This window comes from Archocentrus centrarchus, chromosome 18 (genome assembly GCF_007364275.1).
Source record: "Archocentrus centrarchus isolate MPI-CPG fArcCen1 chromosome 18, fArcCen1, whole genome shotgun sequence".
Classification (NCBI taxonomy): domain Eukaryota; kingdom Metazoa; phylum Chordata; class Actinopteri; order Cichliformes; family Cichlidae; genus Archocentrus; species Archocentrus centrarchus.
This window is the reverse complement of record NC_044363.1, coordinates 791,005-816,468: the sequence shown is the minus strand read 5'-3', so window position 1 is coordinate 816,468 and position 25,464 is coordinate 791,005. Positions and strand designations below refer to the sequence as shown.

General features: G+C 41.8%; 1 protein-coding gene and 1 long non-coding RNA gene across 2 annotated transcripts in view; both read left to right on the top strand.

Annotated features, from left to right (window-relative positions):
* Positions 1-15,031, top strand: part of LOC115797493 (uncharacterized) — a 93,726-nt gene extending 78,695 nt beyond the window's left edge. Inside the window, exon 3 of the long non-coding RNA XR_004021418.1 lies at positions 14,725-15,031. This is a non-coding gene — a long non-coding RNA (uncharacterized LOC115797493). The remainder of the gene's footprint in view (positions 1-14,724) is intronic.
* A 44-nt stretch (positions 15,032-15,075) lies between these two features.
* Positions 15,076-25,464, top strand: part of nlgn2a (neuroligin 2a) — a 158,253-nt gene continuing 147,864 nt past the window's right edge. The window contains 1 exon segment of the mRNA XM_030754074.1: positions 15,076-15,586. Within this exon segment, the coding sequence (XP_030609934.1) occupies positions 15,079-15,586 (508 nt within the window). The 5' untranslated portion in view covers positions 15,076-15,078.

Sequence of the window (25,464 nt, the reverse complement as noted above, 5' to 3'; positions counted from 1 at the left end):
ATGCAGCATTACACCCTGCAAATTCAGATTAAGCATCCCATTAGTCTGTTGACAGCTTAATATCTCTTTTCTCTAGAGCTATGATGGGACCTCAGTTGGAAAATTGCAGGTTTATTTCAATTTGCACAACTTCTCCTTCCTGCCTAATCCTCTAACGGAAAACTTTTATCTGTCCCAGGTCGCAAGTCCCTGTTAGACTGTAAACAAAGTTCAAGTGCTTTTCTGCTTGTCAAGTGAGCAGCTGGAAGCTACGGCTGACATTCATCAGCTTTAGCCTGGTTTGGGAAACAGTATTTTGCACCACCTTGTCCTTGCATCCTATCCATCCTGCCACACTTGCTCTACTTTTCATTTCTCTTTAGCAGCCCAGATTTTGCATAAACTGTGTCAGATTAGGTGTGCTGGTGTGTGCCCCTCACCAAATTTAAAAACTAAGCCCACATTTTTTAACAGTTGTAGGTTTTCTGGCACATCTAGATCATTTCTATAAACACAAATATGTAGAATTTGTAGACAAGAGGACAGATTTTTCTTTTAGCATAAACTTTCTGAAATGTGCAATTGGGAAGTCTTCAGCTATTTGCTTAAATGCAGTCTCAACATCATCTGGAAACCTCAGATGCAATCATAACCCATTAACACGCACTTTACCCCAACTATGCACCCTTAAGGGGCCTGTGAAAAAGGGGGGTACACCGACTGAAACATTCACACCTAAGATTCGCTTTTTTATAACAGCACCAGAAGCTATCTATTATGTGACAGTGATTTAGCTTTTTTAAATTCGGTTTTTAAAAATGGCCAGATATTGATATTTACCTATCTGCCTATCCTGGGTATACCGAAGCCCCTAAAATTTGGCTGTTGCCCCCAGATGCTAAGTTAGTAGACTAGCCGATAGGTTGCCAGATTGGCACCTACAGCACACCCTTCCTAATCATGTTTTGATTTGCATATTATTGTGAATCAGCTCTAAAGGTTTGTGAGGCAGGGACAAGCTTGTTGATGTGATGTTATTGGGGAACAGCTAACATTGCAGTTGCAGCCATGATGTTGTGGCTAATCAGAGAAAGCAGGTTTTCTCTCTGTGCTGCCGTTTACTCTACTTCTACTGTATAAGAGTTACTTGAAGTGTGCGATTTGCTTAGTTAGGCCTTAATGGGTTAGCAAAGACGTGTTTGCTCTATTGGTACAAGCACATGTGGATTAAAAGCTTATACAGACTCTTTGGACTCTTTGGCTCTCCGTCCCCTCAAAGGTCAAAACTGTCAGGAGAGTATGACACGGTGTGTCAAAATGAATCAAAGTTGAACTTCACAGATCAACTTCTATCTTGAAAGATAAACTAATCAGTCACTTTTCACACAGGGTTGGAAAAATGTTGATATTTCAAATGTTGATTTGACGAGATCTTTACTGACCACATCGCTGTGAAGAGAAACTGACAGAAGAGAGTTTGAGAGCCTTTAAAGCTTTTCTGCAGCAGTCACTGCAAAAACAATTTGTTGTAAAATCAGTTTTCTGAATAAAGGAACTTTATTATAAATGTATTTATTAACTTCTCCCCACATCAGACCTTCTCATGAATGATGCACACACAAGTGTTTGATGGTGCTCTACTACTGTAGAGCAGAGCATCCAGTTCTGGTATAAAAGCAGGTTTTTGGAAACGTACACAAGCCCTTTTTAGAAGCCCCATTTCAGCCCAATTTAATTACCACCAACTCTTAAAACTTTTAAAACTCTGCTCATGTTTCTCCCATACTGTGGTATAACCTACACTACTCCGATCCAAGGTCAAAACCACTTAGTGGACGGTAAAATATTTATGATATAGGGTACGTGTTTAATGGTGGCACCCTTAGCCAACTACTATGTCTCCCCCTTGCTCTCACGTTTCGCTGAGTTCTGGCAGTGTCCTCCAGCCTACAGATGAGCTCTTCTCCCAGGGGCAGGACCACGTCGTCCTCTGCCTCTCCTGGACGCTCCCACTGGAGGGCCAGCAGTGGGAATTGAGCGGCTCAGGAGCTGTCCTTAAGCAAGGGGAGGGGTAGATTTATAGCTGGTGATTTATTAAGGCGACAGAGGGAGAGGGAGCAGCAAGTAATCAGAGCAAGACGGCAGGGCAGTGACTCCATACAAGTTCATGTGCTTGAAAAATAGGAGGGAATAAGGTACGGTCGTCAAAGCTCGATACACTCATCCTCCCTGGCTGAGAGGAAAACATCCAGAGCATTTTACCGGACGCGCCACGCTAAGCGATGGAGCTACCGTGCGTAGCTCGTGGATGTGTGTGCTGCTGCGAGGCTGTGCTCCCAGCCTGTGATTAATCTACCACTGGCTGTCTAATTACCAGCCGTGCCCTCCCATGTTCGTCAGCTCCGTAGTAGACGCGCTGGCCCATACCGGAAGCTCGGTGTTCCCGATGCAAATTAAATCCCTGTAAATATTTGCTTTTAACTCTTGCAGACACATTGTTTCCAATTTTGCGCTTCAGTGGTCTGCATCCCCGACCCCCCCCCCCCCCCCCCCCCCCCCCCCACCGCCTTCACAGATGCCCACTTTTCTGCCCACCGCAGATGTTTGTGCGCACATTTAGTGTTGTCAACAAGTTTGCCGTCAGCCCACACACACTCTCTACCTCCTCTGTCTAGCCCTTCTTTCTTTCTTTTAACTGCATCCTCCCATTGTATTGTAGCTGGCAGTCTATCAGCCCCCCCCGTCAGAAAAGCCTAGTCTCTGTAGGAAGTGTATAGGAGTATGAGGAGGGGAGGAAGGACAATGAGCATTGTTTGAGGCTAGAAACACTGAATTAAAGCAGTAAACTGATTTCTACAATTTACAAGAAAAGTTTTCTGAGGCAGAAACACTTTTATGAAGTGTACAAAGTATCTTTACACAACAAACTATAATCTGTGTTGCTCAGCTGCCACTGTTACACTTACGTGTAATGTTTAAATCCACACATGACAGTTGTTAAGCTCATCTTTATTGCTGGTGTAAACATTATGTATACATAGGTTGTGAACTATCTTTGGAAATGGGAAATGCTAATTAGCCATGTGCTCATGTTGCATAAGCTAGTCATTCATTTATAGCTGTGGTGTTTAATGTCTGGTTACGCTGGAGTCTTTAAAGATCCAAACAGATGAGAATAATCACATTTATTTTTTTTGATTTTGTCTAATATGTTTTTTTTTTCTTAGGCTCTCACTTTGGTTTTGAGTAACTGTGGATTTGGAGAATAGAATCACTTGTAATAGTTAAAATTCATCCATGTGTGTTCTTTTGTTTGCTTGCAATATCCCCAGGTTTCTCCTCCATGAGGTAATTAGTGCTCTTTTCTGTCTCAAAACCCAGACCTTCATTTTACTGAGTTATTTATATTGATTACATGAAAAATTAGTAGAAATTTCCCGATCATCCGCACACTGAGTTCTTTGATGGAATGATTCTCTAATTTCACCAGGTATGAGGTTCATCATATCAGAGTAATGGCGAGCTATCTTGAACTTTACAGGGGCCCTTAATGTAACCGTATGGCAGACGAAGAACAAGGATTTAGCATTCATGGTTTTATCTAGACTTATCAAAGTCTTGGCACCTCCGTGACCTGAAAATATTTTTCTTATTTGTATTAATAGTTTTCCCAAATAGCTGCTGTAAATTTAGTTGATCACTGTGCTCATAATGTTGTTTGTTTATAACGTGCTCTGACTTTGATTTTGACTTTTTTTTTTTTTTCGTCACAAGCAGTGGGAGAAAGGCAGATGATTTAAAAAAAAAAAAAGAAAATAAGGGACTGACAGGAGTCTGAAAGAACACTGACCTGCCTGCTGGCTCTCTTCTATTTGGAGCTCACACAGAAGCTGTCAGCAGGATGGCAAACATACAGAAACACACATGCATGTCCACCCCATCTATTGCCACTTATGTGGCATCTGCTGAGATGAAACGGCACTTTTCCGTTCAGCCACTCAGCATCCACTCTACCGTGACCTCGCAATTACCTTGCAATCAACATGTCAAACTCGCATCACGTAGATAAAACACGTGCACACCAGCACTGTAGATATACAGAGAAACTCCAAAGAGCAGTTTCTTTTCTCAAGGTATATGCACCGATAACCGTATATAATACCCATACACACAGTCACAGGGATACATTGGCGTTTCAATATCCAATTTTCCTGTCACAGCCTTGATGTGTTAATTAGCAAATGTGAAAACAAATGAGTTGTGCTGATTCAGAGGCTGTCAGGGTTGACATGATAACGAGCGTGATGCATTTGTGTGCGTGGGCTTGAGTTGGCTGCACACTGACAAGGTAAATGTAGTGTATGTGATTTTTCATTTGTGTGTTATGGGCCTACTTTGATTTGTCTTCATCTCTCTCCCAGTTCCTTCATATTTCTTCTTCCTGACCACAAAAAACGGTTTTAAAGCAGTGACTCCTATTGACCTCGTCCTTCCAGAAACTTCATTCACTGAATTCCAGCTAATAGTCAGTACCCTTGGCCCAGCAAAGTCAGTTTATTATCTGTCATTAAGTTGAGTCCAGTGAGTATACTGACAGACCGACTGGCAACACAACACGGAGCTAGAGGTGGTAGGCAATTACAGGGAAGGTAGTGGTGGGCGATTCTGCAGCTGTGTTCGAGTACAATTGGGGGGAATTGGTTTTATTGGGATCTGGATTGTGCTTGGTAAGGTGTGTGGCAAAATAGTGATGGATGTGATTGTGAGACTGTGGTCTCTAGACTCTTTCAACAATGCAGGAGAATTAGAGAACCTTCCTAGCAGAGGAGATATTGAGGAGTATATGGTGTCTGCATCAAAAACTATTAAATACTGGTAAAAGGCTCTTGTTGGGTGCTGAAAGTGGCGATTATAGTTGATTGCAGACGCAGACAGCTGCAGGCACAATGCACAAATAATCATTTCTGTTTTATTTTTTTGAAGTCCTGAAGGGTGCATGAATGCAAACATCCATACAGAGCCTTTTGATGACCATCTCATAATGAATTTTACCGTACTCGCACCCAAGCAGGGTCTCGCATCATTGTGGGGGAGTTTTGACTCACTCTTCTTTAGAATGTTGATTCCATCCATAGACATTTGTGGGCATTTGCTCATGCACAGCTATCTTAAGGTCCTACCACACAAATCAATCTGCAATCAGGTTGCAGTCTGGACTTTGACCGGACCATTGCAGCACCTTGATTTTTTTGTTATTCAGGTATTCTGTTGGAGATTTGCTGCTGTGCTTGGGATCATTGTCCTGTTGCATCACCCAGTTTAGGCCAAGCTTTATCAGTCAGGTAGATGGCCTCACATTTGATTTTAGAAAACTGTGGTATACAGAGGAGTTCATGGTTGGCTCAGCGACTGTGACTGCAAAACAAGCCCCTCCACTACCATGCTTGAATGTTGGTATGAGGTGTTTGTCCTGATATACTGTGGTTAGTTTTAGCCCAGTGTGCACCGTGGCTGAACATCTCCCCTTTGGTCTTATCTGTCCAAAGGACATTGTTCCGGAGGTTTGAATTTGAATTTATTTATTTAAAAGGGACAGTGCTTGTGTTTTCCGTCTTTTTCTAATTGCGCTGCCATGAACTTTAACATCTAACATGCAAACTGAGGCCTGTAAATTCTGAAATGTAGCTCTTTTGCAGTTTCTCTGAGCAGTTCACGGTCTGACCTTGGGGTGAATTTGCTGGGACGTCCACTCCTGGGAAGATTGTGTTAACAAACTGTCAAAACTTTTATGGAGCTGGTCACACTTGCTGACCAATTTATCAAGTGTATTTGAGTAGGAGCACACAGCTGTTACTTATCCTCGTAATTCCTATGGAAACAGTAGCGGTGCGCTTAGAGTTTCACAGGATTGCAGAGACTCCTATGAAAAGTTTATTTTTCACATGACTGTGAAAATGTATCTAAAAGGATCATTTTGGAGTTGGTATATGCTTATATAGGTATTATGAATTGCACAGATTTAAGCTTGATGCTTTTTTTTTTTATGGTTGTGTCTCCGGGAGTTTTTGTGTTGCCTCTCTGCATCTGATTAGCTCTACTACATTTTAGATTGGACCTAGTTATTCTTTGGTCTGTGTTTGGCTGGTTCATTGGACAATTTTGGATCTCATTGGAATTTTGGACTCTGAAGATCTTTCTGATTGCATCAAAAGAAATGAAATACATGAAATACTTAACTGTCCAAGGCCTTGGAAAAATTAAAAATTATCACCAACTAAAATTAGCACCAACTTTCTAAAGAATAAATAGAGTCATTCAAGAGGAACATCACAACATAAACATCTAGTAGACACAAGTATTTCCTTTTTTGATGTATACATGAGTCAGTTAACAGTCATGGCTCATCTTAATCAATTCCTCACCCTGCCTTAGAACCAAAAAAAGGGGTACAGCTTATTCCTCCTAAGTGTGGTGTAATTTCAATCGCACTTACTGATCGTACTTCAGTCTCCATGAGCAGAAACATGACCTACACGTCGAAGATTAACAGCAGGTTAATTGGAGGAAGGCTCTCTCACAAAGCATAAAAGTGGTGCTGAACACGCCTCCCCGCAATTAAAGATAACAAAAGTAGGCTTGCTGTTGAAAACATAAGCACTTAAGTAATTCTTCCCTGAATGTGTGCAGCGATGCGGCTCCCCCCTCATGGCACCAACATCAAAGAGTGGTGTCAGTTTTGAAGCAGAGATACGCAAAATAAAACACAATTTGTGGAATGTGATCCCCGCTGAGACTTATTGTAATTAGTGAGGGAGAAAATTGTTCACACATGTTGGAGAGAACAAAACAATAAAAAAAAAAAAAAAAAAACACTTGCAAATTGGATAAAATCTAATTGTCTGTGCGGCAAATTGCAGTTTTTAATAGCTTTGTCAATGACACATTTTCAGATCATAGCTTTTAGTCTCGTGCTGGAACTTGTACTGCAGAGATCCATTCAGAATTTCTGCACTAAAATCCAAGACTTAGTTGCTTCAAAACACCTCCTCACAGTCATTAGTCATGGATGGTAGGAAGGTGCTGTGGTGGTTCACAGAACTTTCTGTTACTGAAAAGAAAACTCAGGTTTTCCACGTGTGGGTTTTATTTGTTTTACTTTTTCCTGTGTCCTCATCAGGGGGTGATATTGATCTTAAAGGGGATGACGCATTTGCTGCTACCTCACAGATGATTCACTTTTTCCAAGCTGTACAAAATAAATTTAACGCCATATAAATACCCTGCGGATATTAGGTTCTTTAGTATGACAAAGGCAAAGATTGTCATACCAGACATTGAGCACTCTGACTGGTACTGAATGGCGTTCCTGTGGTGGCTTTGATGGAAGATTGATGGCATTCATACAAGAATTGAGAATCACCGCTTAACCCAGTTTCCGTCATTTTTCTGAAGCTTTGAAGTCACTTATGGCTGAGTTCCTGTTCAGTGACTTTACTGTTTTTGCGCTTTTTTTCGTGTGCTGTAGAGATGCACTGATCCAACTTTGTCCGTTATTTTGGCGAGTACTGATCTCATGCCACTGTTAGATTGATAAGCTGCATTCATCACTGTAAGGAAGAAACTGAGAATCATTCTTTATCTGTAAAACAACTTATACTGGTGGAATAAAATATACTGCTCAAAAAAAAATTAAAGAAGCACTTTGAAAACACATCAGATGTCAATGTGAAAAAAAAAATCATGCTAGATATCTATACTGCTTTGGACTGGGTAATGTGTTAGGTATGAAAGGATGCCGCATCGTTTGATCGAAATGAAAATTATCAGCCTACAGAGGCTGAATTCAAAGACACCCTGAAAATCAAAGTGAAAAAATTATGCAGCAGGCTAGTTCATTTTGCCAAAATTTCATTGCAGCAACTCAAAATGGTACTCAGTAGCTTGTATGGCCCCCACATGCTTGTGTGCATGTCTGACATTAGGATGGATAGTGTCCTGGGGGATCTCCTCACAGATTTGGACCAGGGGATCACTGAGCTCCTGGACAGTCTAAGGTGCAACCTAGCATCATCAGATAGACTGAAACATAATGTCCCAGAGGTGTTCTATTGGATTTAGTTGAGGTGAGCGTGGGGGGGGGGGGGGGGGGGGGGGGGGCAGTCAGTGGTATCAAGTCCTTCATCCTCCATGAGCTGCCTGCATAATCTGGCCACATGAGGCCAGGCATTGTCGGCGTTGGGTCTAAATATTTCATCCCAATGCCAAAATGCAGTCAGGGTGCTGTTGCCTAGCCTGTAGAGATCTGTGCATCCCTTTATGGATATGCCTCCCCAGACCATCACTGACCCACCACCAAACTGGTCATCCTGAACGATGTTACAGGCAGCATAATGTTCTTCACGGCTTTTCCAGACCCCTTCATGTCTGTCACATGTGCTCCATCTGTGAAAAGCACGGGGTGCCAGTGGTGGACCTGCCGATTCTTGTATTCACCTGTAAATGCCAATCGGGCTCCATGGTGTTGGGCAGTGAACACAGGGCCCACTAGAGCATGTCAGGCCCTCATGCCACCCTCATAAAGTCCACTTTTTGTCCATTTGTTTAGTCGGATAATTCATACCGGTGACCTGCTGCAGATAATTTTTAGGGCTCTGGCAGTGCCCGTCCTGTTCCGCTTTGCACAAACGACCAGATACCGGTCCTGCTGATTGGGTAAGGCCCTGTCCAACTCTCCTAGAGTAACTAGGTATCGTTTCATACTTCCAGTGACACTGACCCTAGCCAAATGGTAAAGTAGTGAAAAAAACTGTCAGAAAACATGAGAAGGGCAAAAAATGTCAGCGGCCTCCACCTATAAAACCATTCCTGTTTGGGGGTCGTCTCATTGTTTCCCCACCTGCTTATAATTTCATTTACACCAAAGCACCTCAAACTGATAAACAGCCCCCTCTGCTACTGAACTGACCAGATCAATATCGTGGCCGTTTAATTGACTTGACGCTATACTCTGAGTACAAAGTGTTCCTTAAAGTTTTTTGAGCAGCATACTTTGCAGAAATTTGAAGACCTTCGGCTCCAATAAACAGTTTTTATTACACCGAATGTAACGATTAAAAGTGAGATCGTTAAGCCTTTCAGTTGTGGCAGCTCACTTGAACACAGTTTTATTTGACAAAAAGCTAATGTAAACATACAACAAAATAGTTTTTGGTGTCCCAGCTGTAAAATACCTCCATTCTGCTGACTTTTCTGTTAACTTCACGCTCTGATAGCTCACCTGCTACCAACAGGTACATCACTGTAAAACACAGAAGAACACAGGATTGAATTAAAAAGAGAGTTCCTATTGAATGGACTGTTTTCAGCGATATCTAGGTAGAACTGGACCAGTAACCAATCCAAATATCAGATCGCCTCTTATGGGCATTTCATATTATTTGTATATTTAGTGCACATTCATTTTTGATATAAAGTGAGACTCAGTTTGTTTCCTGTGAATTGCTACCTTATGAACAGATTTAAGTAGATTCCCTACATTTGAATGCTTCATTGATTTGTAAAGATACATTCTATTGCTAAGTGTGCAAGCTGAGGCATTAGCTGTTTTTTTCCCTTTACTTTAGTAAAGGTTCTGTTAGTTCTATTAGTTTAGTTGCTGGATAATATCTGTCTGATATTCTCCTCGGCAGATGATCCTGCCAGATCAGTCACTCTGCTTCCTTCTCCACCTTGCTGAGAAGCATTTAGATGTCCATTATGTGTATATACTCAGCATTCAATACTCATTTTTCATTTCTTTTGCAGCTCAAGTGATGACAACTCCACTGAGTAATGGCAATATTTGATATTGTTATAGCTTAGCTATTGGCCTAATGACAGCATTACCACTACAGCTAGGCAGGCATCAATTCAGGTCAACAAATTAAGCAGCAAAATTATATCACTTACAGATGTATAGGTCAAATTAAATTGTTCTTCTGGTTGGATCTGGCCCATAGCTGTGATCTTTATTTGACCGTTCCTGCTCAATGGATGAATGGCTGACACAGTGGTTTAAAGGTCAGAGAAATTTGTAACCACAGACATTGTATAAAAGAGGGATGTTGCTACTGTTGTCACCCACTGGTACACTATACTGCCAAAAGTATTCACTGACCCATCCAAATAATTGAATTTAGTTTCCATCACTTCCATGGCCACAGGTGTATAAAATCAAGCCCCTAGGCATGCAGACTGCTGCTGCAAACATTTGTAGCTTTCAAGAGCTCAGCCAGTTCCAGCGTGGTACCCTGATAGGATGCCACCTGTACAACAAGTCCAGTCAAGAAATTTCCTCACTACTACTACTATTACTACTACTACTACTACTACTACTACTACTAGTCAACTGTTATAGCAAAGTGGAAGCCACTGGGAATGACAGCAACTCAGCCACAAATTGTTAGGCTATGTAAAATGACAGAACGTTGTCAATGAATGCTTAGGAAGAACAATGTGACACTGATGAGAGGATTAGGCTTCCCAGGTCATTCCCAGGCCAAACCGGCTGGTGATCAGAATTATTTTATTTATTTTTTTACCCAGTTTCGCTGGCAGTGCAGCGCTCACAGCCTGTCCGGGGTCCCGGGCTGAACTTCAAGCCCAGCCCGTCCCTCCAGACAATACTCACTGCTCCACTATAATGACCGCTTTACTCTTATCTTTCTATTGTTTTTAATGGACAGTTCCGCTTACAATTACAGTTCAATGATGTGAGGATCCTTGGTACAGTATACAGTGGGCTGTAAATGAATGCGCTTCCACTATTACTGCTCCTCCTGGTGGATAAACAAGACATTACCACCATTTTCCCCAAATGCTGCTTAGGGGCGTTCCCACCAGTGGCCGGAATTCCTACGTCATTAACGGGGGATCGCGTTTAGGCCACGAATCGGCCAAGGTCGCGTCATGGATCGGGCGGCCATTTTCGGTGGCTGCTACTGTAGTACACAGAGGTCATTTGGACAATTTCATTCTCCCAACTTTGTGGGAAAAGTTTGGGGATGACTCCTTCCTGTTCCAACATGCAAGGACCATAAAGACATGGATGAGCTAGTCTGGTGTGGACGAACTTGACTGGCCTGCACAGAGTCCTGACCATCAACCCAACAGAACACCTTTGGGATGAATTAGAGTGGAGACTGTGAGGCAGGCCTTCTCATCCAACATCAGTGCCTGACAAATGCACTTCTGGAAGAATTGTCAGAAATTCCCATAAACACTCCTAAACCTTGTGGAAAGCCTTCCCAGAAAGGTTGAAGCTGTTATAGTTGCAAAAGGTGGGCCGACATCATATTAAACCCTCTGGATTAGAATGTCACTCTCATTCACATGAGTGTGAAGGCAGACGAGTGAAAACTTTTGGCACTGTAGTGTATGTGGAGCCTCGTTATTAGCATCATTAACTGCCATCACGTTGGTTTTCAGGAACTGGAATGACCATATTTGGATGATAAGGTGGTTTATAAACTCAATGTGTGCAACACACACATACATCAGCTAATTAGTGCTGAGTAACAGACTCACAAAATACTAGAACCAGAACTTCAGCACAAACGTCTTGGACTGGCTTTACGTCACAGTGGGCCATATTATTTGTCAGATAATTTCAGCATCAAAACCACAAACACTGCCACACCTCTAACTTTAAGTCCTGTAACCACTGTAACGTTATGTTCGGGGAAACCATCTATAGAGGCCAAAAATATTTTTGTACCATGTTGTTGACATGCTCTTTAATAGGCCATTTTAACATGGGGGTTGACTCACTTTTGGAGTCAGCCTCAAATGGCTACTCCAGGAAGTGCAGCTTTCATCTGGACCATGATGCCAGACATCTCTCTCTTCCTGGATTCCTATTCTGCAGAAGGCTCACATTTGTACCCAGTTTGAAAAAAACCATGGAAAACGCAGGAATGCAATTGTTGCGCATCTTTTTATGCTGCTCATCCTCAATGATACAGTCACACAGCCTGCAGTAAAGACTGACTGAGAATTGAAAATCATTTTTTTTTACCTTTTTAATTGCAGCATTGTTTGCCTTTCTCATTTAGATTGGAAATAAGTAAGAGAGGAAAGGAGATGAAGCGGAAAAGCAGAGGAAGATGAGAAGATGAGTTTTCCCACTGACAGTCTGCCACTGAGTGGTCTGTGCGGTCTCCCTCAGTCTTGCTGCCTCCCGGGAGTTGAGGAAAACATTCTGCTGATGACATGAACCTTGGATGTGTGTGTGCGTGCATGTGTGTGTGTGTGTGTGTGTGTGTGAGAGACAGAGTTAATCTTGCGTGCATGCAGAGAGATACAGTATATTGGGAGAACCTGTTCCTTTAAATCTGCGTCTGTGAGTATGATAGTGTGTGTGCGCCAGTGGCATTCTAAAATACCACTCACACATCCCCATGAATGTCTACTGTGTGGCTCTGCTGTCATGCTCAACCCTCCTCTCACCAGTCCACCCCTTTCTCTCTCTTTCTCTACTTCATCAATCACTTAAGCTCCCCCACTGCTCACGGCAGAGCTGGACCAATTAAACCCTCTAATTGAGCCAATTAGCAATTAAACACTCAGATGCACCACAAAATTCTGGAGGTCCCTTCAGGCAGACTCATGTGTGCCAGGGGTTTGGCCTTTTACCAGGGATTCTGACTTATGTGGGCCATGAGGAGCAAGTTATGGGCAAAAGGGAGTCCAGTTATCCCCCTTCGTGGGCCTGTGAGTTTATCAGTTGCTCACTTCCCTGAGAATCTCTTGGCCCTATGTCACTTTTACTCAAGGAGCCTGGAGGGCCTCTGCTGACCAGAGAGAAGCTTTTCATTAGCAGGACCTGTTTCCTCTCCATCCTCATTCTCACCTTTCATCTCCAGTTTGGCTCTCTTGCCATCCCTGCTCCTTTTTTCCACCCCCCACCCCACCCCACCCCACTCTCTCTCGTCATCTTCGCCAGTCTCTTTTATGTATGTTGGAGGATGAAAGTTTAACAGCAATGTAGATGGTTATTTTTGAGTGTTGGGTGTGTGGGTGAAGGGCTCGTCTCCGACTCTCCGTGGTTTAATTAGAGCACACATTGTGCTGCCCCGCTGCTCAGTGAGCAGATACACATCCAGACGCACACACGGGGGCGTGGGCAAAACAATAAAGTCCACTGTGAGAGGAACAAAGGCAGGCAACAATATATTTAGTGCAAACGCACTGCAACAAACAAAAACAAGGAGAGATTACAGGCGCTACGGACCCGCTCGCAATTACCGCTCTTTTTTTTTTTCTTTTTTCACTGCACATTTCCCCACAAGCCGGAGTATATCCTCCCCCTCAAAGAGCTTGTTGTACATAAGAAACTTTATTATCACATGAATGAGCCTCCTTATTCGTATTATCTGCTCATCAGCCTATAGGCTCTAATTATCTGCCGTGTTGCCTCAGGACTCTTAACTCCCATACTTTTAAATTTTAAATGGCTTTTTGGCAATGTGAGAGAATGTGAAGGTGGTGGTGGTGGGGGTGTTGGTAACGAAAACAAAAACAGAGGCACAAGGGTGGGTGCAGGCAATTGCAATAATATCCTTAATGATGGTTTTAAATGGGACAATTACAGCATGGTGATAAAGGAAACGGGAGCGATGTGAAGGATGGGAAGATTTAATGGTGAATTTAAAAAAAAAATCAGATAAGACCGAAAACGTATGCATGAACACGAAGGAGAGGTCTTACTGTACTTCCAGTCTTTCTTACTGGTGGGCCATGTGTGTCCCGCACCATTACATAACACCATGCAACAATGTTATGACGGCCTAATCTCCTCCGTGCCTCATGCATTTACTGACTGTGGATCTGTTCTACGAGGATTTGCATATTTCCGCAGTAGATTACATGAATGAGTGTACAGAATGTGGACTTTCATTCATGTGTGGTTCAGTTATTGCTACGTGTGTGTCTCTGTGTTCTGTATATAGCCAGAAAATGTCCCTGCTGGGCTGTTCTAAGCTGCTTACAGGCGCACATTATTGACATTTGACCTTACTGGGCAGTGAAAGGCTCGCCCTAATCTCTAGCTTCTACTCTTCCTCCAATGCTGTCTACTGTACTCCTATCTCCAAGAGAAACACTGAAGCCTCTAGGAATTTAATAGCCATAAATATTGAGGCATCACTAGCAATGTTGTTAGGTGAAAACTTGAGAATACATTTGCTGTGTTACATTAGCTCTCGGGAGAGATGTGCGCGTGCACACAGGCCAGACTGGGACAGAAAGGGTTTTTGTGCATAATAGAAAAATGTGCACTCAGCATGGAGTGTACATGGGATTATGTTGCAAACACCAGAGGAAGTAAAATGTGATGGCAGGAATTGCATTTGTGTTGCTGAGTTCCCTTTTCGTGCATTTTCAGCCTTGTGATGTAATGGAGGTGAAAAACGTTGATCGTCACATGAAATGCTCCCAAAATGAACCCTGTTAGCTTGATCTCCACAACACTGGATTCAGAATGTCTTTTATTTCAGAAAAAAAAAATCCCTTGGCAACAGCTGAAGGTGAAAAAAAAAATGTTGAACTGACAACATTTAATGGAATATATTTCTGTTTCAGATAAGCTTAATCTCTTTTATCTTTTCTTTCTCCCTCACCCCCCCTCTGCCTCCGCTCTCCCTCTCTTTATCACTGTCCTTTAAATCTCTTCCCTCCTCCCTCCTGCTTCTCTGTCTCATTCTGCAGAATTCATCATCAATCCAATTATCTGGATAATAGAAGACGAATAGGTATGGAACGCAACAGAGCCATGGCTTGGGAAGTGTTTCGGATCACTGTTGCTCAGAATCAGCACTGACCTGGCACCCACTCCGAAGTCCAACCCCTTTCTCCAGCACCCTAAAGGACCCTCGTCTCCCAAACAACTGCTTTATCCTCCATTTCACCTTCACTCAGCACTCCGAGTCTTCATCGAGTTTCTAAAAAAATTTCCTTTAGTCATTAAGGGTGTTTTACCTTCCAGATTGTTGGATATAATCCACTTTGTCTCATAAAGACAGAAGTTCTCCCAAACAGAGTAAAAGCAGGTGGCTGAACAGTATGAATTCAGTCATGCACCCCCTTCCATTTGCTATAAATAAACAGAGTCGACAGAGTTTGTTGTCCAGGACACGCCACCTCAGTCTCATGACAGACTGGTGCCTCATGAGCATGCTAGGCCTCATTCTGCTCTTCAGTCTAGCCTCGAGCCAGAAGATGGATCCTTCTAAACACCCTATTGTCACCACTAACTATGGCAAGCTCAGAGGCATCAAGAAGGACTTGAACAATGAGATTCTAGGCCCCGTGGAGCAGTACCTGGGTGTGCCCTACGCCACGGCGCCCATCGGCGATCGCCGCTTTCAGCCACCTGAGGCCCCAGGATCTTGGCAGGAGATCCGCAACGCCACACAGTTTGCCCCTGTGTGCCCTCAAAATGTCCACGGTGTGCTGCCGGAGATAATGCTACCCGTGTGGTTCACAGACAACCTGGACGTGGCGGCGGGTTACATCCAGAACCAGAGCGAGGACTGCCTCTACCTCAATATCTACGTGCCCACGGAGGATGGTGAGTGGACATGGTGAAATGAAGGGTTAGTGGATAGGTTGTGTAGACTTTTCACTAAGCCTCATCCCTTTAGTTACGGGTGCTGTGCCTGTCAAGCTTTCCGTGCTCACACAACAGGTATACACTTACTGCGCAACATCAGGTTCTTGGTAGAAAAAGCCGACTTGTTTTTGGTTTGGCTGCCAAATGGAAGATATTACATAAAGTTTATGATTTGATTGAGGATAACTGACTGACTTTTTATTCTTTGCATCTGACTTCTTTTAGCTCTACTAAAGTTCTTAAAGTTACTAAAACTATGAGCTTTCCTATTCTTGAAATTGACTGGGATGGGGCACCCAAGTTTTTTTAGAAACAAATTTTGGCATTTTTAAAAGAATTTTCATCTGTCTGATAAATCCAGGATTGGTTTTAGTAGCTAACAATACCCTCAATCATAGTTTGAAAGTTCAGCTGCTGTTAATCAGCCCCACATTTCCTGTCATATGTTTCCTTGGCAGTCCTTGATATTCAGTTGCTTCTCCAGTAATCTCTCGTCCCCTGGGCCTCATGGTCTTGTACTGCAGCTGGAGATGGTGGTCCTTGTTTGTGATCTTGTGTGAGCTGGAGAGACTCTAACCAGAACCTCAAGTAGGTAGAGAACTGGTTCATGAGCTGCTACACTGAGCTCGCTGAAACGGCAAAGCAAAAATAGGACTACTTTCTCTAACTGCTCTCCAAGATGGTGGTTTTCAACCGCAGGATGAGAGACTCAGCAGAGGTGCAGCTGATTATTGCTTGAGAGTCACAAAGAAGGCCTACTTATATTTGCAGAGGAGCACCTTCATCTGTCATTAATAAAAGAATGGATGCACATGCACCACCACCACCACATATAGAGTCCAGTTCTATCAGACTCTTATTTCAGTCTAACATAACTTCTGGTTTGCTTTGAATATACTTAATGTTACACCTGAACAAGCACAACAGAGGTTGCATATACACTTACTATGATCACTGAGGACTGATCTGTTCAGGGGAGGCGTTTAGTGAACAGTCACCACTTCAAAGGGATAGCCTAGGTGAAGATGAGAATGCTACTTTTTAGAGTTTTTCACAACTTTAAAAGCCCTAAATATTTCATATCCTTCTTGCACATAATATAGATGACGACTGTTATTTTTTAGAATTATGCTTGTGTCTGGTTTGGGCTTACATATAAAAGAAATGATATAAAATTCCAAAGAGAATCAAAAATCATTTCAACTACCCTTTGCTGGTTTTATGGTACATCCAATTCAGGGTGTTATAAAGCGAAAGGACTGGAGCAGCTTCCAGGCGCTTTATGAGAAAAGGGATTCGATGACTTTTGGCTTTCCCATTTTTTCCAGTCAAGAATTTTCTTCTCTCATCTTAGATCAAACTGTGGACATTTTTGTCGGTCAGGCACGTTTTGGTGCGTGAGCAATAAAGGGGAAATATTTCCATCTTGTCGGCAGGTGTGATATGAAAAGTAGAGATTTCCATCACCTCCCTCTCTCTCCTTGCCTAGGGTGTTATGCTTCACGTTTGTCTTTTCATTTCTGTATCTCTAATGAAAGCTGCACAAGTCCAGCAGCTTTCACAGAGAAAAGGTTGTAAGCATCTTGGGTTTTGCTTGGGAAAAAAAAAAAAAAAAAAAAAAGACCTGAAAGCCAAGCTGACATTTTCCAAAGAGGAATAAACTGTTACTAAATATCTGTGTGAGTGTCAAAAAAAAAAAAAGCCCCACAATGTAGTTTGAGTGTCTGTGCCTTCATGTCTTTTTATTTGTATTGATGTGTATGTCAAAATAAGAAGCTGATTTCCTTTCTGAGCCCTTCCATCAGTACGCTTTTTTTTTTTTTTTAAAGCCCCCTCGCCGTTCAGCACCATTCCTTTAGACTCTCCACTCCAGCACTGCAGCCTCAGCCCTCGACACCCCGTCGCTGCCTCGGGCATATTTAGAACATTATACATCAATTTTCACATTTTTTTTTTCCCCGTGTTTTCTGAGATGTGCAGTGTGGAAATGGAAATGTCATAACTCAGAGTCATATAAACACATTCCCAGCCACGCACTCACGTTCTCCTGTACAGTGCACCTTCTGCAAATGTCAGGCAGGTGCAGAACACCTTCCCACAATGACCTTCATTCATCAATATGAAAAATCAGCAGTAATTCCGGCATTATCAGTGTACCACACAATCACTGTGTGTGAGGTGTGTCCAATTTAGAAAGATGATGTCACAGCAAACACCTACCCAGTGTATGTCATAATGTATTCTAAATATGGAAAAAGAGCTGCACCCCACCCAATCCTTCATCATTATTGCTGTTTTATTTACTGTGGTAGAGTCAGCCATGACATTGCTAGCCTCAGCAATCCCTAGCAGCCCCGGGCTTGTCTTTCTCTTTGCTCCTCTGCCTTTCCTCCCACTTTCTTTTTTAAATAATTTTTAACACATGCAGCTAAAGAAGGAGCAGAGGAAACAAGGAAAGGAGATAAATCAAGAAGCAGGAAGGAGAGGAGACAGGGCTAGAGATTTCTGGGTATTTGCATGCAGACTGATTCTCTCCCATTTTCTCTTGCCACATCATGGATGGCACGTTTTCTTCTTACTTTTAAAATGTGAATTTTCTGTCTCCTGAGATTTTTTTTTTTACTTTTATCCTTTCATAGGGCACCCTTAAGACAGAATCCTTCAAAAAAAAAACAAAACTCTTATTTTAAGTGGATTAAGCTGGCAGAATTACATCTTAATGCTGCCATCAGTGCAAATGGGAGAAAGTGGGACTCTGACATGAATGTGTGTTTGTTCATAGATAAACAAATATGCTAACATTTGGCGGTTACTCGTGGCTCTTTAATTAATACTTAAGTGCTTAGTAAGTTGCAAAGCTAGCCATATGTTGTTGTTTCTTGCACTCATTCCATGGCTCTCTTGAATAAATATGCTTCTGAATGTGTCACGCTTTTGGAAAAAAAAAAAAAATTCAAGAAATGAAACATGACTTACAGAAAAAATGAAATATTACACTTTTTATTATCTGATTAACTGCAGCTTAATCTAACATACAAATGAGAGTCTTAGGATTTTACATTTTTCTAAACACACTCAGTGAGTCATTATTTATATACTGTTAGAGAAATTAATTTGCTGTGCAAACATTTTGGATTTCATTTAGATATCTGCATTTTTTGTCCAGCACATGTTGCCATCGGGGAGGCATGACAACAACCCAAAACATCTAGCCAGAACCGTAAAGAATTATTTTTAGTCACAAGAAGAACAAAGAGTCCTTCAACAGTTGGTACAGCTTAAGCAGAGCCCTGATCTCAATGCTGTGGAGGCAATTAGGGATTAAATAAAGAGCATTATCCTTCAGAACGGGGTAAGTTCTCCAAGATGTTTGGAACAAGCTACCTGCAAAATTCTTATCTGCTTTAAGTGGCTTATAAACAGCAGTGTACATAAGAAGACCAGTCCAAGACCTCTGTCAAGCGTGAAAGTATCCTCCATATCATGTATAAATTGAGTCCAGATAATATCTAGACCCAGATTAGGTTTAGATGTTCTCGTTTAGGCTAACCTTAACCCTAACCCTAAGGCTAACCCTAACCCCTTCAATGTGACAGGAATTCATCTGCCAATGACAACGAATATTTCTAAATATTCCTGGATCCAGATCTGAATCCTGATTGATGTAAAGTTAATCTCTTCTACACTGGGTCCAGCTCCACACCTCTCTTTGGTGAAAGCAATAAAGCATAATGCACAACAATATTTGTGAATCTTTGATCTGGCAAGTGCAGAGTAGTTTTGTGTTTGTCCACCTGAATTCAGCAAAGAATTGTCCTGGGTTTCCTTTATTAGTACCTCAGCTGGAATGAAATAACCATTAGGTTGTCATAAAGATTTTACAGTGTAGTAATATTCCCGTGACCGCATCGTTTTCTCATCCATATGGTAGTATGGACTCTTAGGACCGAGGGGAACTGGTTTTTGCTTCCGGCGGGTAGCTTCCTCACCAGATGCAGGGAGGGAGGGGCTCCACTGGTACCCCTTGGAGATGACATCCCATAAATCACAGTGAGAAGTTTTCATCTCACTCCTGCAGAGTCACGCTGGATCGATGAACGAGGCAAGGGGAGGACCGGCAGCCGATGCCGCCTCAGGCCCACAGACAAACCACATGCTTCTCTCAGCAGTCAGCTGCCGTTAACACAGAGCAAGCCTTCATGGTGAATAAGTTGGAGTAGCTGGACTCAGCAGCCCACAAATGGAAACTCGTTATAAATGTTTACCGGCATGCACAATCCATTATAGCTGTGCATTGTGCAGTTAGGCAGAGGGAATAAAGAAACCATCACTTTGATGCCAGCAGAAATAACTCACTTTTTTTTAAAGAAAGTTTGGCCCATCAACACCTCAAGCCTAAACAAAAACCAAAGCTGGATTCATTTACTGAATTTATTTATAAACTGATGACAACATACAGTACCCCATATTTTTGTCCCAGCTTTTTCTAAACCTTTATTTTATTTTACCAGGTAAAATGTTTGAGAACCAGTTCTCATTTACAAACAGCATTTTTAGCATTTTCACTTTCTTGTTTTACCTCGAGCTACAGCCTGTTTCAGGCCCAGTTACAGCTGTTTCAGCAGCATGTAGCTGGTCTGGACCACGCATGTTAAAACCTCCTTACATCTCCAGGTCGGTGGCAACCCCATCTAAGATTAGGGGTAGGGTTTGTATTAGGTTAAAATGAATATATGAGACTTCATTTGAAAGGTAACATCTTCTAGTTTCTGAAAGGTTGCCCATTTAACGTGTGGCCGAAACGAAACCCAACCTTAATCCTAGATGGGCTTCTGGTAGAGGTCAGTGCTCTACCGAACCCCCCCCCCCCCCCCACCCCCACCCCAAATAAATAAATGCACCACCTCACCAACGCTAGTTATGTTCTCTGAAAAGATAAGGTAGTGCACACAATTTCAGGTGTTTGTGTGTCGCCTTCAAATTACATGTTACCCTGTTCATGTGACAATTCCTCATTGTCTTAGAGCTGTTGGTTTTCAGCCTACCTTTGTTCAGCCATTCTGCAGTATGAATTAGCCTGTCTCACAAGCTGGGTGAGTTTCACAAAAACTGCAATCAAGGCTGTTAGGCTTCTGCAGAGGCATGTGAATGTAAGAGCTGAAAGGGATCATTGTGGACATAGTCAGTAGACTCGCATGAATTGCTTATGAAATGCTGACATCCTGCATTCGTGTATTAAAATCAAGTAACTGTATGGACAAGCACGAGTCTTGAACCAAATGAGACAAACTCTACTACTACTACTATACTGGTGGTAGGCTGGGGTTAAACCTAGATAAGCTGCTGCAAAAGTGCCTTTTAAGCTGCTAGTTCTGTTCAATTAGTCCCTTCCAAGAGGGTATACATCCGTTTTGCCAGAGAATCCTTCGGGATTTGAACCGCTAACCTCAGCGTTGTCAGCGCTGTGTCTTTTTGGCTGAGCTGCTGGATGCATGCTGGGGGCCTTATAAATTATTACAGCCAATGCTTCATCTATCTCCATGCATCAAGCTCAAACTCCCACATCTCCCCATTCTGCAGTATTTCAATTTTCTGAGGAGATTCATCAAGAAGGGTTCAATACTAATACAATAATGCACATGGCGGTCGAGCACCGTGCTGCAGCGTCGTCAAAGAGCAAGAGATGCATAAATAAATAAGAGATAAAAACAGATAAATAATGGAAAAAGTGAGGGAAGTGCCAGCATGCAGCAGTAGACAGGATAGATATTGCCTCTGAAAGACCTTGATTATTCTGCTCCATCTCTTTCTTTATGTCACCTCTTTCCCCTCCCCACCCTCTAAAGGACAAAAATGGGAGAAAAAGGGGATGATGGGGGGGTGGGGGTGTAGATCACCGTCTTTCTGCAGGCAGAATATACTTTCCCTAGAATGAACAATTGGTGTTACATACAGTATGGGTGCCTGTAGCTCCCTGCAGATGAAATATCCGCTGTCTTTCTCTCTTTCTTGCTCACACACCCTTCACAAAAGTTTTCTGTGATGTGACGGTGCTTGCCAGAACTGAAAGGCGAACCAGAGGCTTTAATAAAAAAGACAAGGACACAGTGAGAGCAGAGTTAGATTTCAAGCCAGGCGTCTTGAGATAGTTGTTATATTGTCAAAGATGGAGGTTAGAACAGAAGGCCTCATCCAGCCTGTGGTCCAGCCCTTTACAAACCAAATCTGACATCTTTGCTTTTTTGCCTCCTCTCATGTTTCACCTTTCCATTCTCCCGCTCCTTTGTTCAGTCTGCTCCCCTCTGCTCTGTGGTCTGTCCTGAGGCACAGTGGTGCAGACAACAAATGGACTGCTCGGTCAAAGGCTTTAGATTACACTTGGGTGGTGAGGGCAAGGAGAGAATCAAATCAGCCTGGGTCAGTCACTCGCTTTCATCTATTTCCATCATCCATCTAGGATAGTAAAACAGAGGCTGCGCAGCATGTCTGTTGGTTGTTGAAAAGTCTGAAGAAGATTTGCTCCTCAAGTTCCACAACTCCTAAATGTCTAAAGCAGTCTAGAACACCATTCTTTGGGTGCTGCAGCGTGTTCTGTAGTAAACTAAAGCAAATATTTTTGGCACTGACCGAAAAAAAAATACCTGAAAAGGGAAAGATTCAAGCTGGAGAAATGTCACATACCAGGTGTTGTGCCTTGCCAACTCATGGCTATAAATTAATGTTCCTAAAACTAATGCATTGGTATGCATCAAATGTATTGATGTTTAGATTAGGGCTAAATGCATTAAAAAAAAAAAACAAAGAAACAAACAAAAAAAAAAAAAACACTTTCCAAAATGCTCGTGGTCAACCGTGAACATGGTGTCAGTCTGAATGGGCGGTGTAGGAAAATTCCAGTTTAGTCTGATTATTAGCATTCCTTGAGTCTTCTCACAACTGAAATACAGGTTTCATGATCACATTTGTGAGATGCTTCTTAATAAACCTGGCATACCTCCAGGGTATTCATTCACAACAATTTTCACTTGGTTTTAATATCTTTAATTTGTTTTTAAGTAGGCCTTAAATCCAGTCTCAGGTAGCATTAAAAGAATTAAATTCCTCTCCCAGAAACCTGAAGATAACCCTTTGTGAAATCACTGTTGTTTGTGTGTTGTTCTGCCTGCATGAGGATACAAACGCATATGTGTATTGACAGATGGGTTGTGGATATAGACTACATGGTTGTAGGGCGATAAGGTTGTTTACTGTAGTGTTTATTTAAAACATTAAATTGTGTTTGAGAGCACCTAATGCAAATGTTAAAAAGTAGACATGTAAGTCAGGATAATTCATATTTCTATATAAACTCTTGAGTTAAAGTACAGAAGGGGGGTTTACAGAGACTGGCAGGCATAAACAGTAATGTGTGACATGTATCTGACTTGAAGTTAAGCCAGAATAATCAGATTACATTTACCCCTAGGAAGTGATGACAAGTCTTAGATGAGTGGCAAAAACATTTTGTAGACTAAAAGTGGAAATCCAGATGCCTTTGATGTAGTACCTCTGGTTATACGCTTAGGTTTTTAATTTTGATTTGAACGTGGGAGCTTATGAAATAATTGACATTTACATGACAAAAAGCATTCAACTTGTCATCAAAGAAACTACAGACGGTCTCCAGGGAAGACTGAGTGTTGTCTCATTTTGATATTTGCAAAAATCTGAAGTCTGTAACATCACTCTTTGCTACACTGTCAAGTACTTTATGTGACATGAGCTGAGAGGAAGAAGAGCAGATTGTTAAATTCCTGACTGCTAAGCCGGTGTAGCTTGTGGATTTGATGGACTATTGAAAGAGAGGAAAGGTTATTAGAAATGTGTCCAGAACTACTTAGGCTAACATATCTTACAGGGCAAATCTGGTCGGACAAAGTGAAAAGCTTGGGGCGGGGGGGTGGGGGGGGGGGGGGGGTGTCTGTCGGAAAGAGAGTGTGTCTGTCAAAAAAATGGATCATCTTTTTATCTGGTGGTATGTGATGGACAGTTATTTTCAAGTTGTGTGGGCTGCAGTTGGGTAGTATATTATCTGTAAAGCTCCACCTTGTGTGTGGGATGCAGTCCAGTCCCATAATTGGTTGTGGTCTGAAAAAGTTTGAAGTCTGAGTCTAAAATTTTACTTCAGTCATTTGAGGTGGTTGGCAGCTCACCAGACATTAATTTATTTGCAAGTGTAGTGCAATTTTACCAATTTTCTACCCACAACTTGTTGATTTCTTGATGTTGAAACAAAATAACTTGACAGCATGATATATTACAAGGTGGTATATCCCCAAATTGATTCAAAATACTAAAACAGTTTAAAATACTAAAGCAGTTTGAAAAGATCAGAATATGTCTGAACTATTGGTAAAAGGAAAGACCCTATCCCTAGCAGTTCATGAAATGCACCCGTTCCATTACTGTGTAATTTGTTGACCAACCACATCTTAATATTGGACAATAATTTAATAGCTCTGCAGTCAATATAAAAATAATTAGAGATAGACTGTTTAATATGGAAGATAAAGTCTTTAAGAACCCTTTATCAACTGCGGCTAGCTAATTAAGCTAATATTCAAGCGAATTAAGCTAATACTCAATTTGCTTACTAGATAAAATAATATCAAACACCTTGAGTTGTTTTAGTCGTTAAAAGTGAAGAGACCTTTAGTAAGAGTCTGCTTTTAGTCACATTTGACTAGATTTTATTGGACTCTGCACTTACCTTTGTTAAATTCAATACAGAGCAGGTCAGAGCTGCTGATGTTATTTTAAACTTCAACACAAATAAATGACACATGCAGCAAAGGATGTCATAGTCATAAACATGACAATTTAATATTGCTATTAATGTACGACTACTACCTATAACTTCTTATGTATTGACTTAAAGAAGCTCCTTGGCCTTCAGCACAAGCTGTTCCTCAATTGCTGGTGTAGCTGGTATGCTAGTTAGCAGGATAAGCTAATGATTGCACTGTTGCCAACTCCTCAGCAAGGAAAGTAGCTATTGGATGTCCTAAAACTCGCCAGAAGTCGCTATATGACGTCATCACCTAATTTTCATAATTGGTAATTTGCATGTAGTTGCAATTGAAGCTGTAGGAGAGGAATAACATCTTTGGAGAGACAAAAAGTGAAGAAAAACACCCGAAATATGTTTAGAACTACTAGGGCTGGGCGATATGGACAAAATAATATCCCAATATTTTTTACCTGAATGGTGATATATGAAATATATCTTGATATTTTTTTCTTCCCAAAGGTATAAACAAAAAGGCACTTCTGAGTCAAAGCTACATGTCCCAAATGTCACACAGACACTTTTATTAACATTCAGCTGTAGATGTACATGAGAAATTGCTCAAAAATAAACCAATGGCATATTTAATTAATAATGCTCCTCAAATAAATTAATGCTTTTTTCCTCCATAACAAAGGTAAAGGTAGCGCCGGTAAAATGGCTGCATGACCTCAGACACCTGTTTCCCCTGTTTGTGTTTGTCTCTATGTTTGTATTTCTTGGATGGGTGTTCTGTTAACTGTAATTTCCCCATTGTGGGACTAATAAAGGTATTCGTATTTGTAAAAGACTCACAGCCGTGCTATTAAAATGTAAACAGAAAAGATACAGAAATATATAAAACAGCAAACGGCTGACTGATTCTTTAAAAAGCCAGTAATGTTAATTGTACTGCTACACGGGTAGCTGTGGGCCCTTCTGCCTGGTGAATGCTTAGGAGAGGCCTTTAGTTCTCACCTGCCTGGCATGTTTTCCTGGTTATGTAAGTGAATCAGGATGAAAAACTATA